This window comes from Streptopelia decaocto (genome assembly GCF_964273445.1).
Source record: "Streptopelia decaocto genome assembly, chromosome: 11".
In the NCBI taxonomy this organism is placed as follows: domain Eukaryota; kingdom Metazoa; phylum Chordata; class Aves; order Columbiformes; family Columbidae; genus Streptopelia; species Streptopelia decaocto.
This window is the reverse complement of record NC_138666.1, coordinates 19,560,439-19,574,600: the sequence shown is the minus strand read 5'-3', so window position 1 is coordinate 19,574,600 and position 14,162 is coordinate 19,560,439. Positions and strand designations below refer to the sequence as shown.

At 37.7% G+C, this 14,162-nt stretch overlaps 1 protein-coding gene across 1 annotated transcript in view; it reads right to left on the bottom strand.

Annotated features, from left to right (window-relative positions):
- WWOX (WW domain containing oxidoreductase) overlaps positions 1-14,162 on the bottom strand; it is a 465,117-nt gene that overhangs the window by 434,481 nt on the left and 16,474 nt on the right. The window contains exon 5 of the mRNA XM_082063118.1: positions 12,219-12,325. Within this exon, the coding sequence (XP_081919244.1) occupies positions 12,219-12,325 (107 nt within the window). The remainder of the gene's footprint in view (positions 1-12,218; positions 12,326-14,162) is intronic.

Here is a 14,162-nt window from a genome sequence, read left to right as displayed (position 1 = left end):
AAACCAAACTACAGTCTGATCACAATATGTCCCATATAAGAATTAGAATTACCAAAAGACCAGAACTACCGCACAAATCACACAGCTGGCAACTGTATATTTATTAGTAAGGACCTATATATATTTATTATTACAGGACCTGAAAGAGGCATCTACAAAGTATTTTACAAGCCTAAGGTAAAGACATCCTACTTTGTTTTTGTACTCAAAATAAAACCAGTTTTGACACTTATGAAAACAAAACGTATTTAGTTACATATTGATGCTAATTTTTCCTTTATTCTTTATATGCTAGGATTAGCTAGTCAAGATTTGTTTAGGTGGTTCAATGCTTGTTTTGCATGTGTCCAGCAAAAACAAACCGACAAACACAACCCCAAACATCCCCTTTGCTGTGCTAATTCAATACTTCTATTGGATAAGCAAAGTCTATAGTTGAGGTTAATGCTGTATCACAGTGACCTCAGATGAAATACAGGAAAGAAAAAGTTTAGCACACCGTTGTTTATTTTTACGCGCTGAGTAATGAAGCTGCTTCTGCAAAACGACGCGCTGAGTATCTCTTTTTGGAGCAAGTTTATAGCAGTTTAGTGCAAGAATCATATTTCCAAAGTAACGTTTCTACTCTGAGCATCCCCTCACCAACAGAGCACAACTAACAGAACAGGAGTTGCTGCTTAGCAAACACAAAGACAGGTTCACCTGTTCACTGGAGGGGCAGCGTTGTATCTCATTCACTCTGGTTCAGCGTTCTCACACGGCAAGTCACAAGCAAAAATCCAAATGAATTTTTAAGAGGACAAATTGCATCCAGCAGTAATGCACGCGTCCCCTCCAGCACAATTGGGAAAGCGCACACGTGAAGTGCTTTCTTCCCATACATAAACCAGAAAGGAGCAAAATAAAGATTTTAAATTACCTCGCTTGATAATGAAAGGGTAGTTGTATCTTGTGTGAACTCCCTCAACACAGCTCTAATAAATCTCAGTAACACAGCTCCAGGTTTAAAGGGGAAAACAAATAAAAGAAAGCAGCACAGGAGAGTACAATCACCTTGCCATGTTCGACATTAAATAATACAAACTATGGCAGGTACCATACCATTTGCAAATTAAGTGTGGACAAATGGCTGCAGTCATATAAGTAAAGTTCTGCCCTTTAAAAACAATTGTCATGCATATAGGTATTTAGAAGACTGACCCAAAACTCTTCATGGCAACAGAAAATTAGTATTTTCAGTGGGCTTTGGAAACAGATTTTTTAATGACTAAGATAGATATAGATAGATATAGATAGATATAGATAGATATAGATAGATATAGATAGATATAGATAGATATAGATAGATATATACATGTTACTTTGAATAGCAGCACACTGATTTACCTCAGGTTTACAGCATCTTCTTAAGTATCATACGTATTTTCAGCACAATGGAATCGTGTCTATTTGCCCTAATGCCTCAGCCAACTAGATTAAATAAACAGATAATAAATCACCTTATTCATACAAAAATAAGAATATCTGGGACAAACCAAAGGTTTCAGTTGTGAGTTTGTGACGTTACGTAAAGAACCGTGACCGTTTTGAACCGCTTTCTCCTTGGACACACGATAAACAACAGTTCTCATCAGGCATGACTACAACGGAGATTCTGAAAGCAAGCAGCGCAATTTCTCACAGCTAGCACTGACTATCACAAAGTGAGACAAAAGATAAAGTAACAGGGTATTAAAGAGAAGTCCATGGGATCATGCAAAGTCTAGTAGCATTCTGTCCTCAATTCAGCCCCTCCAAGGATAATTATCAGGATAAAAGGGAACTTAAGGATGAGGAAAAATTACAAAAGACAGCAAATTAGGCAAAAAAATGTGATGCTTTGGCTTTATATTAAATAAAAAGTTTAGAAATATCACTGACAAGCAAACAAAATAGTACCTTTTGAGCACTCTGCTTGGTAAGTCTACTTCCTATACATGTGCTCCTGCTGAACTCCACCTATGGTTGTTTTATGTCGTTATGCTGCTCTGTAGTCGTATAAGCGGGGTAATTATCTTCAGTTTTATAAACTACTGTGGATCATGAACCAAGCCAGTGCTGCTTTGGACACCCTCACACTAGTCTCTTGTCACTATACAAAGCTGTTAGTGATGCAGCAATGAGCATCCTTTTTCTTCAATGCATAACAATTACATAGAGTTGTACTACACAAAGCTGGAGTTGCTCTTTTCCTACTCTACTACAGTCAGTGTTAAATTAGAACTGATACAGACCTCAACATTTTTGTCTTTATCAACAAGTATTCTTTAAACATTATCATAGTGCCACAGCACTGCAGGTAGATGCAGCACAGCTTCAGAACCAGGAAGAAAATCATCTCTCTACATTGTCTCCTCCATTCTAAGCTCAACCAAGAGAAGTTCCTCTACTTCAAAAGGTTCATTTAACATAGTGACAGTGGTTACAAGCCTAAGAAAACAAACACATCTCAAAGAATTCATTCTTCGCATTGCAGGCTACGTGATCCAGCAAACTAAACTCTGGCATCTGAAAATATTTATAACTCCAAAAGCATGAATGCTCACACATCTCTTGGGTTTAGTTTTAATTTCTAACCAATTTTCAGAGTGAAGGCCCATTTCGCAATCATACATGACACAGAAAACCAAGCAAAGAACACAACACATACTAGGTTAGCAACAAGTGCACATTTCAGGTGAAGAATAAGAGCACATTTTACTATGAAGCATGCAGTTTCTTTGAAGTGTTGAAAAACCTACGACCATTCCATTATTGCCAGCTAACACACTGTTTACAAATAGCAGATACCCCATCCTGTTCACTTCTGATAACAAAACAAACTAATAAAGCTGGTTTTCTACTGTGAAAAATCAATTACATGGAAACCTGTGAGGCCTGGAACATACGCATTAGTTGTTTCCTTCTTCTAAAATTAAAGCAAAGAACCAAGGCGGGGACAAAAACGACCCGCCGGATATCACCATAAAAAATGATCGCAGTCCATATTAAATCATTAGCAAGACACAACGCCGCCTGCTCCGTTTTAAAATGCAGAGAGCGCAGCTCATTGCCGAGGCAGAAGAGGAGCAGTAATGCAATTACCGGGCGGTGCGGGGCAGCGGCGCTACGGCCGGGGCTGCCGCGGCCGGGCCGGCGGCTCCCGGGAGCCCCGCTCCACACCGCGCTCCCTCTAATTGGTTCCACAGCACAACCCAGCCCCGCCAGCCTTCCCCCGCATTTCCACACCGCCGGAAAGAGCGTTTGCAAACAACACAAACAGGGTAATAAGAGGCTAGGTGGGTAATTAATGTGGTTACAAAGCAGCTTATTTGCATTTTTATTTAAAACTGCCTTCTTTAAAAAGCAGCTCAGATTTCTTTTTGCAAAAGGAGCCTTGGTTAAGGAATAGAGCGGTAATTACTCTCTTTAGGGGGTTTTTTATGCTGCCTTTAGGGAATTAGAATGAAAAGATAAGCAGAATTATAAAGGGAATCATGTAAAATATGAAATGCACTATAAACACTTAGTACTGTATTTACCATAAGCTAAGCTTGTCTTCTTCATTAATGGAATATATTACAAGCTTATGTTACAATCAGATTAATTGTGAAGATGGTTTAAAAGAAACGATAACCAGACCCTTGAATTCCCCCTCTCCCAGAACTGAGAGCCAGAAATCCAGTGACAGCAGAATCCAGTCTATGTAAGAATGCCTGGACCATGGTAAATGAGTTTTCAATGTCAACAACACTAAATAGTTCTAGAAAACACATTCTGAGAAAGGTTCAGAAAAAGATCAAAGCAAAGTTACGCTAGTATATAGAAAGCAGCAGTGAAAAGCAAACTCCTCTGCACCCTAGAAACTAAACTCAACATACAAAAGCTACGCTTTTTCGAAGGTAGACATCGACAGACAGGTTTTTAATATTGCTGAGCAAATGGTATTTCCTAGTGCCACTCGATTGAAGGCTAAGCATGAAGTGCAGTTTTAGAGGGCTTATTCTTGTTTCTGCTTGGGGAGGTGTCTTAATTTTGTGTTAAACTCATACCACGTTCAAGTAGTATTAGTAGAAAGCTCTACACATGGTAGGGATTTTGTAAGTCATATTTCCAAATTAGGAACACCAGGGCTGTGATAAAGAAACAGTTCACCAAAAAGATCACCTTAACATTTGTACGTATAAAATTCTGCAGGCTGGAAGAAAAAAAAATAAGAAATAGTAAGATACTGTGATTTCTTTCAAAGTACATTTTATAATTATTCTGTGTATATATATATATGTAGCAGATGTTGGAAGCTGAACAGAAGTATGAGCGCTGAAGTAATTTAGTCAACTCAGAAGTCAACTTGGTCTTTACTGAAGGCAATCATGGGAAATACATGATGTTAGAAACTTTGAAATCTCATAGCTATGAGAGTGCTCTGTTGGTTTCTATCAGCTCTCTACAGCGTTATGAATTTCTACATTAACACAAAATTCCAATCCAGACTAGAAATCCGAAATTAAATACAGAACACGGGGTAAACCGTACATTCCCAGACCATTTATTCACCACCTCATTCAAGCATATTCTCAGGAACAATGAGTCTCTTCTACAAGGCACAAAACCAAAAGCAGATAAAGTGACCAAAACATTGCAAAAAATTCTTTCTGAATGGACTGGTTAGGTTTGCTGGTTCTGTTCTTTTTTGTCGTTGTTGGTTGGTTTTTTGTTTGTTTCAAAAACAAAACCCACTCTGGTTCTGTTCCACCGCGGTTGTCGAACTCTGGCCATTCTGAACAAAATTCCACAGCGCTAAACCCCTTCAAATCCCTCCCCACCTTGATGGTCTTAACTAAACTTTCTCCTGCATTTATTACTTATATTAAAAAGTATTCTCTGCTTAAAGACATGCCAACAACATAAACCAGAAGTGTAACAACAAAATTGAAAACACTACCAAATGTTTATCTCTATTTCCTTAATCTGAATTTAGTAAATAAGAACTGAGTTCCGAGAACACTTGGTACTAAACCCTTTGCTTGCCCTGACTACAATGGAAGTCTATGTGACTGTGCGGGGTAGTGCGTGTAAAGTAAATCTCTGCAGAGTCCAGAACTGAAATGCCTTGGGCAGTGACCTAAGCTATTCTTGCCACATACTTTTCCCATAAATTGTCACATACATATAAAGAATTAATATTAATGATCCAGTAACCAAAATTCTGTACCACTGAGCGCAGTATAACAAAAATCAAATACTGACTTGATATATCTGTAGTCCTTTTCAAGTAGATGAAAGCTAAAATATAGCCACATTTTTAAGAAGTATTTTCCTTTTTATCTACCGTCACTTCAGCATTCACTTTATTTTGAATGCCAGCCAGCAACTGGAAGCACAATAAAAACATTTTCAAGAACCATATTAAGAAATAAAATACACATCAAATTAATTAAACATTTTGAATTTCTCTCTGTTTACTGGATATATGGGCTATATAAGGTCCCAAATGCTTGGAAAATGCCCTTCAAATCCTTTAAAGCCTCCTGCACTCAATCACACTGACTGGCTTTGTATTTCATAGATACCTTTAGTTTAGCATATCGGTGTATTTATCTGGATAATAAAACTCTATCTTAATACAGTAAGAGTGCAGAGGTAACTACCGGTGAAGATGTAGGTATGGAACGGTTCACCTGTAGCCAGTATATCAACTCTCTAACTAAGTTATATCAGTATTCAGAAGGATGCCCAACTCTGAAAGTCAGGGGCTTATCACATCTGCTATATAATTCAGACTCTGTTTTACAGTGGTTTCATTACTAACCATAAAAACTGTAACAGTGGAACTGTATAAACAAACTGAACAGTGTTTTTACTGTAAAACATGAATGTAATATAAATATTTGCCTTTCCCTTTTCTCAGCATCTGTAATGAGAGAAAATTCATGCCATATGTTTATAGTGTACAAAAAAAAAATAGATCTCAACAATTAACCCATGTAAATGTTGGTTAAACTGTTTAATGTTTTTAACTTTGAGTGGGATTTCTTTTCTTCTCCAAACGCTAAAAAGCCTCCTTGCTCTTGTCAGTGGCTGCATTCACTGATTTGTAGCTGCTTTTAGAGATGAATCTGGCAGAAGAACCTGAAGATCACAGATTCCTCACTGATAACAAGATCAATAGCTCTGCCAGGCTGAGCTGTGTCCACATGGATAGTTGCTGTCCCAATATACAAGCCTAGAAACTGAAAGAAACGCCAGAAGACTTCAAAATACAAAAGCCACTGCTCTCCAGCTTCTTATAGTAACAGAGCGTATTAGCAGACTGCAGGACGCTTTGTTTTCCTTCAGGCTGCATATGCATGCTGCTACTGCTCAAAAACTATGTCTACCATTCTTTAACAATTGCATCTACATCTGGAAAATACTTTGCAGCACAGATCACCCTCCTCAGGCCTCTCAGCTGAGCAGCTTATTCACAGAACATATGGAATTCTTAAACATTACAGCCAAAGTCTGGTGGTACTTCCACACTGTTCTCAACCAGCACCAGTACCGGTTGAAGTTTATACCGCTAGTAACATGAGCTCCTTTTCCATTGCAATTGCAATTAATTAAAAGATCCCTTCACTTCAGAAACATCCAGATCACACCCTTAAAAATAAAAAACAAAGCATTATACTCAGCGGCGGCTACAATTCTTTATTTTGAGTGTCTGTAGCTGCAAGTGAGAGAAGTTGACAGAGAATTTTCTTTATTGCATTACGAGTTAGCTTAATAAAAGATACTGCCTCCTCCTGCAAGGCCTTTTCCCCATAGCGAGGTCTGGATAAGTACTTTTATCTCAATTCCTCAGCAAAGTCTCTATTCAGAGCACTGAAAGATGAAATATGTCTATACTTCGCAGGCTTTTATAACTGTGTATTACACAGCGATGCCACGTAGGCCAATAATATATAGTTTTAGAATATCATGCTTTGAAGCAATACAATTCTTTATTACAAAATAACGCAATCTTTGAAATAATATTTTCACAGAAATGCACGTGCTCCACCAGTATGATATTCTGAAATACTTTCTGTTTTGAAGAGATTACTTTTTAAGAGCTTTTGTTTATCAGCACTTTGAAACTCTTTCATTCTATGCTAACAGGCTGAGTCTTCATTCAGTATTTATACATCCGTACGGCCACCCCACATGCTTCATTTTGTTCCATAAATGAAATTCTGCCACTAGTCATTCACGTAAGTTAATTCCAAGAACAACTTATTGTGCTGGTTCTAATGTAATCTTACATAGTCTTGGTATGGAAATCCTGTACTAACAGCCTGACCGATTTACAGAAAAATCTCACAAAAGTAACATAGAAATAGATAGGAGATTTTGTCTTCTATATCAAGAGGCGCATCCATTAGTATCAAGAGACTAAGACAGAAGAATATTGTACAAAGCTATTCTGTATTCCACACATGCACGCAAAGAAATGGTAAAACCAGGACACCGGCGGAGCCGGGACGGACCGGGCACGGGACACCGGGGAGGGGGACACCGGGGAGGGGGACACCGGGGAGGGGGAAATACACCAACTTGACCCATGGAAACTGTTGCCTGCATTCCTGTAAATGTGGCCAATGTGCTTCTTGCCTTTCTGCGCTTTGCAAGACCACAATTGGAATACAAAGAGGTTTTAATTTCATTCGGTTACTTAATCAGCAAGAATATAAAGCACTCCTTAGGGGGGGAATACTTTGGGGAAAGGAATACAGCAAGGAGACATTTATTTTGTTGTTTTTCTTCATAGCGATTCTCTCTTCTCTTGTCACGTCTCTACCTTGTAAGTTTCTAGATGTAAAGGAAACCCAAATTCTCTTTTTACAGATTAATCTGATGTAGCCATAGGCTTAACACAGAGGAATAATTACAAATCAAACATTGTACTTTTTATTTAACATTAAACTTACAATTTATCTTTTAACATCTACTTCCAAGACTGTTTGACAGGAATAAATAAACGAGAGCTTCTTGGCAAGGAAAGCTGTGATTTATGGGATATTTTCTTCATTCATATTCTCAAGAATTTTCTTGAGAACACCGCTAACATCTGGAGCTGCGCAGTCTTATCCAAACATTCTGCTCAGACTCAATTACAAAATTATATCAATAATAATGTAAAATAAATTACCTAGCTTCTCTTCCTGGAGCATAGATCTCAATGCTCGTCAGAGCGACTATGTGTACAAACAGCACTGTAGTGTTTTTCATTAAGCCTTAAAGTCAATTAAGCCACGAATTGGAACAATCATTCCTCCTTTGCAAAGTATTGATATTTTTTCTTGGCTGCTTTCAGGCCTTTTCACTACTCAGGGAGAGATTTATGTTTGACAATTTCTTTCTGATTAAAATGAATCATAACTCTAGAATTCTAATTTCCTCTTTTCTGAGCAAGAAATTATCAAACAGCTTTAAATTGATATCGAATGTCATCGTGCGTGAACAACATTCATTTTCAAGATATCGAGCGTTAAGCCATACTGATCTCTTTTTATCTGCTGCTTTTACTGCTTTCTCTTTTCTCTCTATATATACACATGTATGGATATAAAACTTTAGATTATACCAATATAATCAGTTATACCTCTCTATAAATTTCTATTTGACAGATTAGCTAGACCAGTCACATTAAAACCTGTCACAACGCTTTACGTAAGGCAATTACCCTCTCTTTGCAGTATTAGCAAAATTCTGCTATAGTTTAGAAAGAAAACAACTGGAATAGTGCAGGTCACAAACAAATGTCACTTATCTACAGTAATTAGCAAGCTTATATGGCTAATCCCTACTCAAATGGCTCAAACTCTATAAAACAGCTCTTTAGAGCTGTTTGTGAAAAACAAGGGTTTCTAGATTTATCTCCAACAGCCAATTAAGATCAGCTGGAATTTGGTTTTTTAAACCTAACGGCAGCTAATCTGAAAGATCTTATTTACTCCCATTATTCCCTGTTTTCTCAAAGTCTTAACAGTTGCGTTTTTTTCCAAGCCATTTAGCCGTCCCATTTTCTCCCTATGAACTTATTTTTCAGCTTTCACTAAAATCAGACCAACCCTTCTTTTGCCTAACAACTTCATTTACAAGCCCAACAAGCCCAAAGAGCAGCTGTTTTGCTGCAGACACTCACTTTACACCATTCCGGACAAGGATGCTGCAAAGAGCCTCGCTAAGGGCACGAGCTGGATGGTTTCCCTAAGTACTGTTACATATGCTGCGCTTTATTTTTACTGCCGCATTACAGTAGGTTTGATTTGGGTTTGTTGGTGGTGGTGTGGTTTGGCGGCTGGCTTTGGATTTTTAAGAATTACTTTTTTTGAATGTGAATTTCAGGCTTTCAATAAGACAGACCATCAGTTACGTAACTTGATCAAAACTTGAAATAATAACAACTTAATTTTTAATTATCTTCCTGCAAATTAAGCAGAAGTCTCTTTTGCATCAGACAACAAAAAGAATGAGAAAGGAAATATTCTGTCAGACATTTGAACCTCAAGAACTAAGGCACACCATCCCAGAGAAAAGCAGCATAGGATGCACACTGATTTTGGGAATACACCAATTTTACTGCCAACAGACTACACTTGTGACACATAAACACACTAGAACTCAATACGGCAGGGATATTTTTAGTTATAAAAGTATAGCTCATGCAAATCAGAAGAAAATGGAGTTCGGACATTCGGCCGAAGAACAGGCAATTATTTACCAAACTGCCACCACGTTAAATATTGAAAGAATACGATATTTATAGTGCAGCTCGGAGACTGTCTCAAAAACTTACAAGAACACAGAAAACAAGTTGGTAGCACCAGTGCTGCCAAAATACGACCTGAGTAACGTGAACATGAAGCTTTGTAAGGCTGCATCCTAAACAGCTCTATTTAGCTTAAAAATGGTTCCAAACTGAGAAGTAAACGGATTTCCTTTCAATAATGTTCCTTTCCCTTGGAACAAGGGAGACAAAATACTGTGGATACTTTAAAGTTCTTTATAGCAGGATATTTGCAGCTACATCTTGAGAATTTGTCCGCACCATCCATAGGCATCGTTAACATTTTTCTTGAAGCCTTAAATTTTAGGCAAGACTTTTCACTTAACCTCTAAGCTAGAAATAAAACTTTTTCATCAATATTTTAATATTAGTATCAATCAAATTAATCTTTGTCTCTTTGTTTTCAGTAACTGACTTTGGAGCAGGTTTCTGTGTTTGTTTTCCTCAACATTGCTTACAATTTGATGTAAATTTTCAGCATCTTGTAATTCATCAACTAATTCTCTCCTGGTTACACACTCCAAGTAATTAAAGTTCAGTAATAACTTATTCTTTCTGCTCCAGCACCTGCATTTCATTTGTTTATTTTCCCAGAGTCATAAATCTGAGGGACTGTCAAAGTGCCATAATATTAGTGCAATAATCAAAGTTAATTAGTCCCTCTCAATAAACAACAACAAAGCCATTACAAAGATGCATTGAAGGTTTTCCAGCTACCCAGTTTACCGATGAGATTCTTTTCTGAACAATTAAAATTTGAAAACTTAGTAAATAAATGCAGTGTTTCTGAAGTAATTCAACCTTCACTGATCTTCATTCAATTAACAATTCATTAACTTTTGGTGAGATAATGTAGGTATTAAGACAAGGACTCCTGAATTCCCATTGCCTTCAAAGTGCTCAGTACGCTTAGAATTAAGGAGTTAATGGGATATTTTTAAAATAAAAGGTACTCAAACTGCCTTATTTTAGTTACATAAAAACCCATCTCTATAGCTGTATTTAGTTGGACTACTAAATTCAAAGGACTGAATATAACCAAACCCAGTTCTCTTGAAAGAGAATGGATAGCCATGCTTGCCCCTGTTGGAATTATCTTGGAATACCATGCTACTGAGGAGAAAATAATAAATAAATACATGTTTTAAAAGAGCTTTAATGTTAAGTATTGAAGGGAAAAGGAAGAGATTTCTCCCTCCCAGTCCTTTACTGTAAATCATTACCACCATCTGGGCCAGAGGAAAGGCCTAAGACCAAAGACTGCTGCTTGAATAAACTTGTGGTTACAAAAAAAAAATCAGCAATATTATAAACATCACTTATTTAGAAAGACTTACTTCTAAATAAGCACTGTTTGGTTTGCACTAATAAATAGTATAATCCTCTGTAGATGACTTATGTGTAAATATTAATACTACTGAGAGCTCTCCAGTATCATCTGAGAACAGTTGAAATATCTTCAGAGCTTGGGAAATACAGCTCAAATACTCATCACTAATTTTATCAGGAAAGAAAGAAAGAAAATTCCGAGAATCTGAGCCTGCAGTTTATTATTCAAGTAAAGTTTATAGGGTTGTGTCAAGTGATGATCTCCTGGGAGTCAGCAGTGACAGCAAGCTCAGACAAAACCGCCCTGCAATCCCTACCAGCAAGTGATTGGGGGACGAATACAGTAACAACACTAAATTTTGATAAGGGCCTTAAAGAGAAAAAAAAACCAAACAAAACAACAACAAACCAAACAAATAAATAAAAAACCCAAAAAAACACAACAACAACATAACAAAATGGGAATGGGGAAGGAAGAGGGAGGAAGTTATGAGTCAAAGAGAAACAAGATAATAGTACTGAAGGCTGCTTGACAAATTGGAAGACAAATGAAAGAAAGAGGGAACAAATAGGAAGCAAAAAGCACTGAGACAGACTGATGGACCAGGAGGGAAACATGCTTGGCTTCAAAAAATGTAGGAATGATCCTCTGGAATCTCTCACCGTATGAAAACTATGGGCAAAACAGCATCTAATATCCACATGTGTATGTTCTCCTTCAGTTAGTGATACACTTTGGTTCTGGAAATGTCCTGTTCTATGAACTATGAAACATGCCTCAGTGGTTCAAACATTTTTGCCCTTACAAAGCATCCATGTGTAATATCAAGCACTGCAGTCCAATACAGTCACGTGAAATGATAAATCTCCATCACTGATATGCCAGTGACTGAACAGAACATTACGAAATACTAAAATATCACAAAAATTAAAATTACAAAATTCTTCTTCAGATTCTAGCATGGCAATGTAATATCTGTTTAACTGCTTGTACTGCACAAACACTCTACAGATCTTGAAAAACACCGCTTAGTGTTGGACACCATACACATTCACTTACCCACTCCCCAAGAACGCGCTGCACAGCCTCGCTGCCTCGTGCCGTGTTTCTGCAGGCCAGGATAACGTGCGCCCCATGCAGCGCAAGAGACTTCGCAGTTTCAAAACCTATGAGAAGACATTTTCCTAGTCAGAAAACATCTCAGTAACAAAACAGAGCTATAAAATTACCTGAAAAGGTGAACCAGATGCTTAAGTACACTAAGGCTACCTGCAGTCTGACTACCTGTCTGATAGTCACCTGGACCCAGCTTTTAAGAGCACATATGAAAAAAAGGTAGATACTTGAATTTGAGCAGGTCTTTGGGACTATAATTGTATATGTTTCCTGCAAAGAGGCTTGGGATCTTCAAAAAGTAGACTCAATTTCTCTGCATCAGTGTCTTCAGCTGTTAGAAGAACAGCATAATACTTACTCCTTACTTGTTGACTGTGAAGAATGAGCCATAAGGTGAGACTGCAGAATTATTATGCCTGATAACATCCCACTGAAAGTGATAGAGTAGTCCAAACCAGCACTGAGCTCTTTGGATGCACCATTAGCCTTTGATTCAGTCTGAGGACACACAGGAGGGATCACGCAATGGGACATGTGAGGGAATACGAATCAAAATCACATGGAGATACCGATACCTCCTGTTCCTGATCCAAACTCCAGCCCACCTGTGGGACAGTGCTGCAAAGACATGGGGACCAGAGAACCAGCCCCATGTCAGACCGTTCCCCGCAGGGGATTGTCAAACCCATTCTTAGCAAACAAGACTCTGCCTAAGGAGATCTGTAATCTACATGTATGTTTTATTAGCCATGCACTTTGACATCTTTGCTAAAACTTGTATTATCTGGGTAAAACCAACTTGTTCCTTGTCCCATCATCAACTGATCCATGGAGAATTGTTTTTCACAATTGTTCTCATGATGAATAATCTATCAAATACCAAACAGCTTCTATATATTGATCATAATATCACAGGACTAAAGGGGCCGCTGAATACACCAGATGATACAGAGAAAAAATAATCCATTCTAAATCTGAAACAAGTGGACAGTTCACACTTTGCTGCAATTACAGTACAGCATAAATCTAGAACCCCAGGGTGTTTTTGTTCCATCCATAGAACAAAGTTTCACAGGGAATTTCTAAATGACTGTACACAATCTTTTTTGCAATACTGTTAACCATTTCTTCCCCATGCTGAATTTGGGCACTTAGTTTTTCCTTTCTTAAAGGAGACTTGAGAGTTCAGATTAATTTCAGTTTGTTAATTTGAGACCGTACTGCAATTTAATGAGATCAGTTCAAATTATGAAACTGTCCACTGAGAACTGTAACTCTTTCCACTTTGAAATCACCTGCAAGTTTGTAAGCATACTGTTCCACTGTTCAACTCATTAATGAAAAGCTGCATAGAAGTTGGTCCAAAGTAAACTTAATTTAATTGAAAAAATCTGTGAGACTTTACAGCAGGAGATGATGAGTTCTTGGGAGCACAAAACACCCAGAAAGTGCACATAAAGTAGGTGAGCTACTGCATATTTGTGATGTATTCACCAGTATCACTGGATGCCCATCTGCATGGAGAACTGTAACCATGACAGAAACTTCCATCCACTTGAAAGAGGAATAACGTGGCGTAACGAGTTCCAATTAGACAAGCTTACAGTAGAAAATGAAGAATCAAACTGAAATGCCCAGCAATTTAAGTGTGTGCAGAAGTAAAATACAACAGGTATTTGCTTTAGCTTTGTGACATTAAGAGCATGTTCATGTTTTCCTTTTAAATATTGTTTACCAAAAACCTATTAAGATGGGCTGTCTCACTTCCAAAAAACCCTGGAGCAACAAAATTCAGTTACAGCACAAGACATAACTTACATTATAGAAACAGCAGACACCAAGACAATTTATAACATTTTCTGCAATTACATACTTACAGTGTTTAAG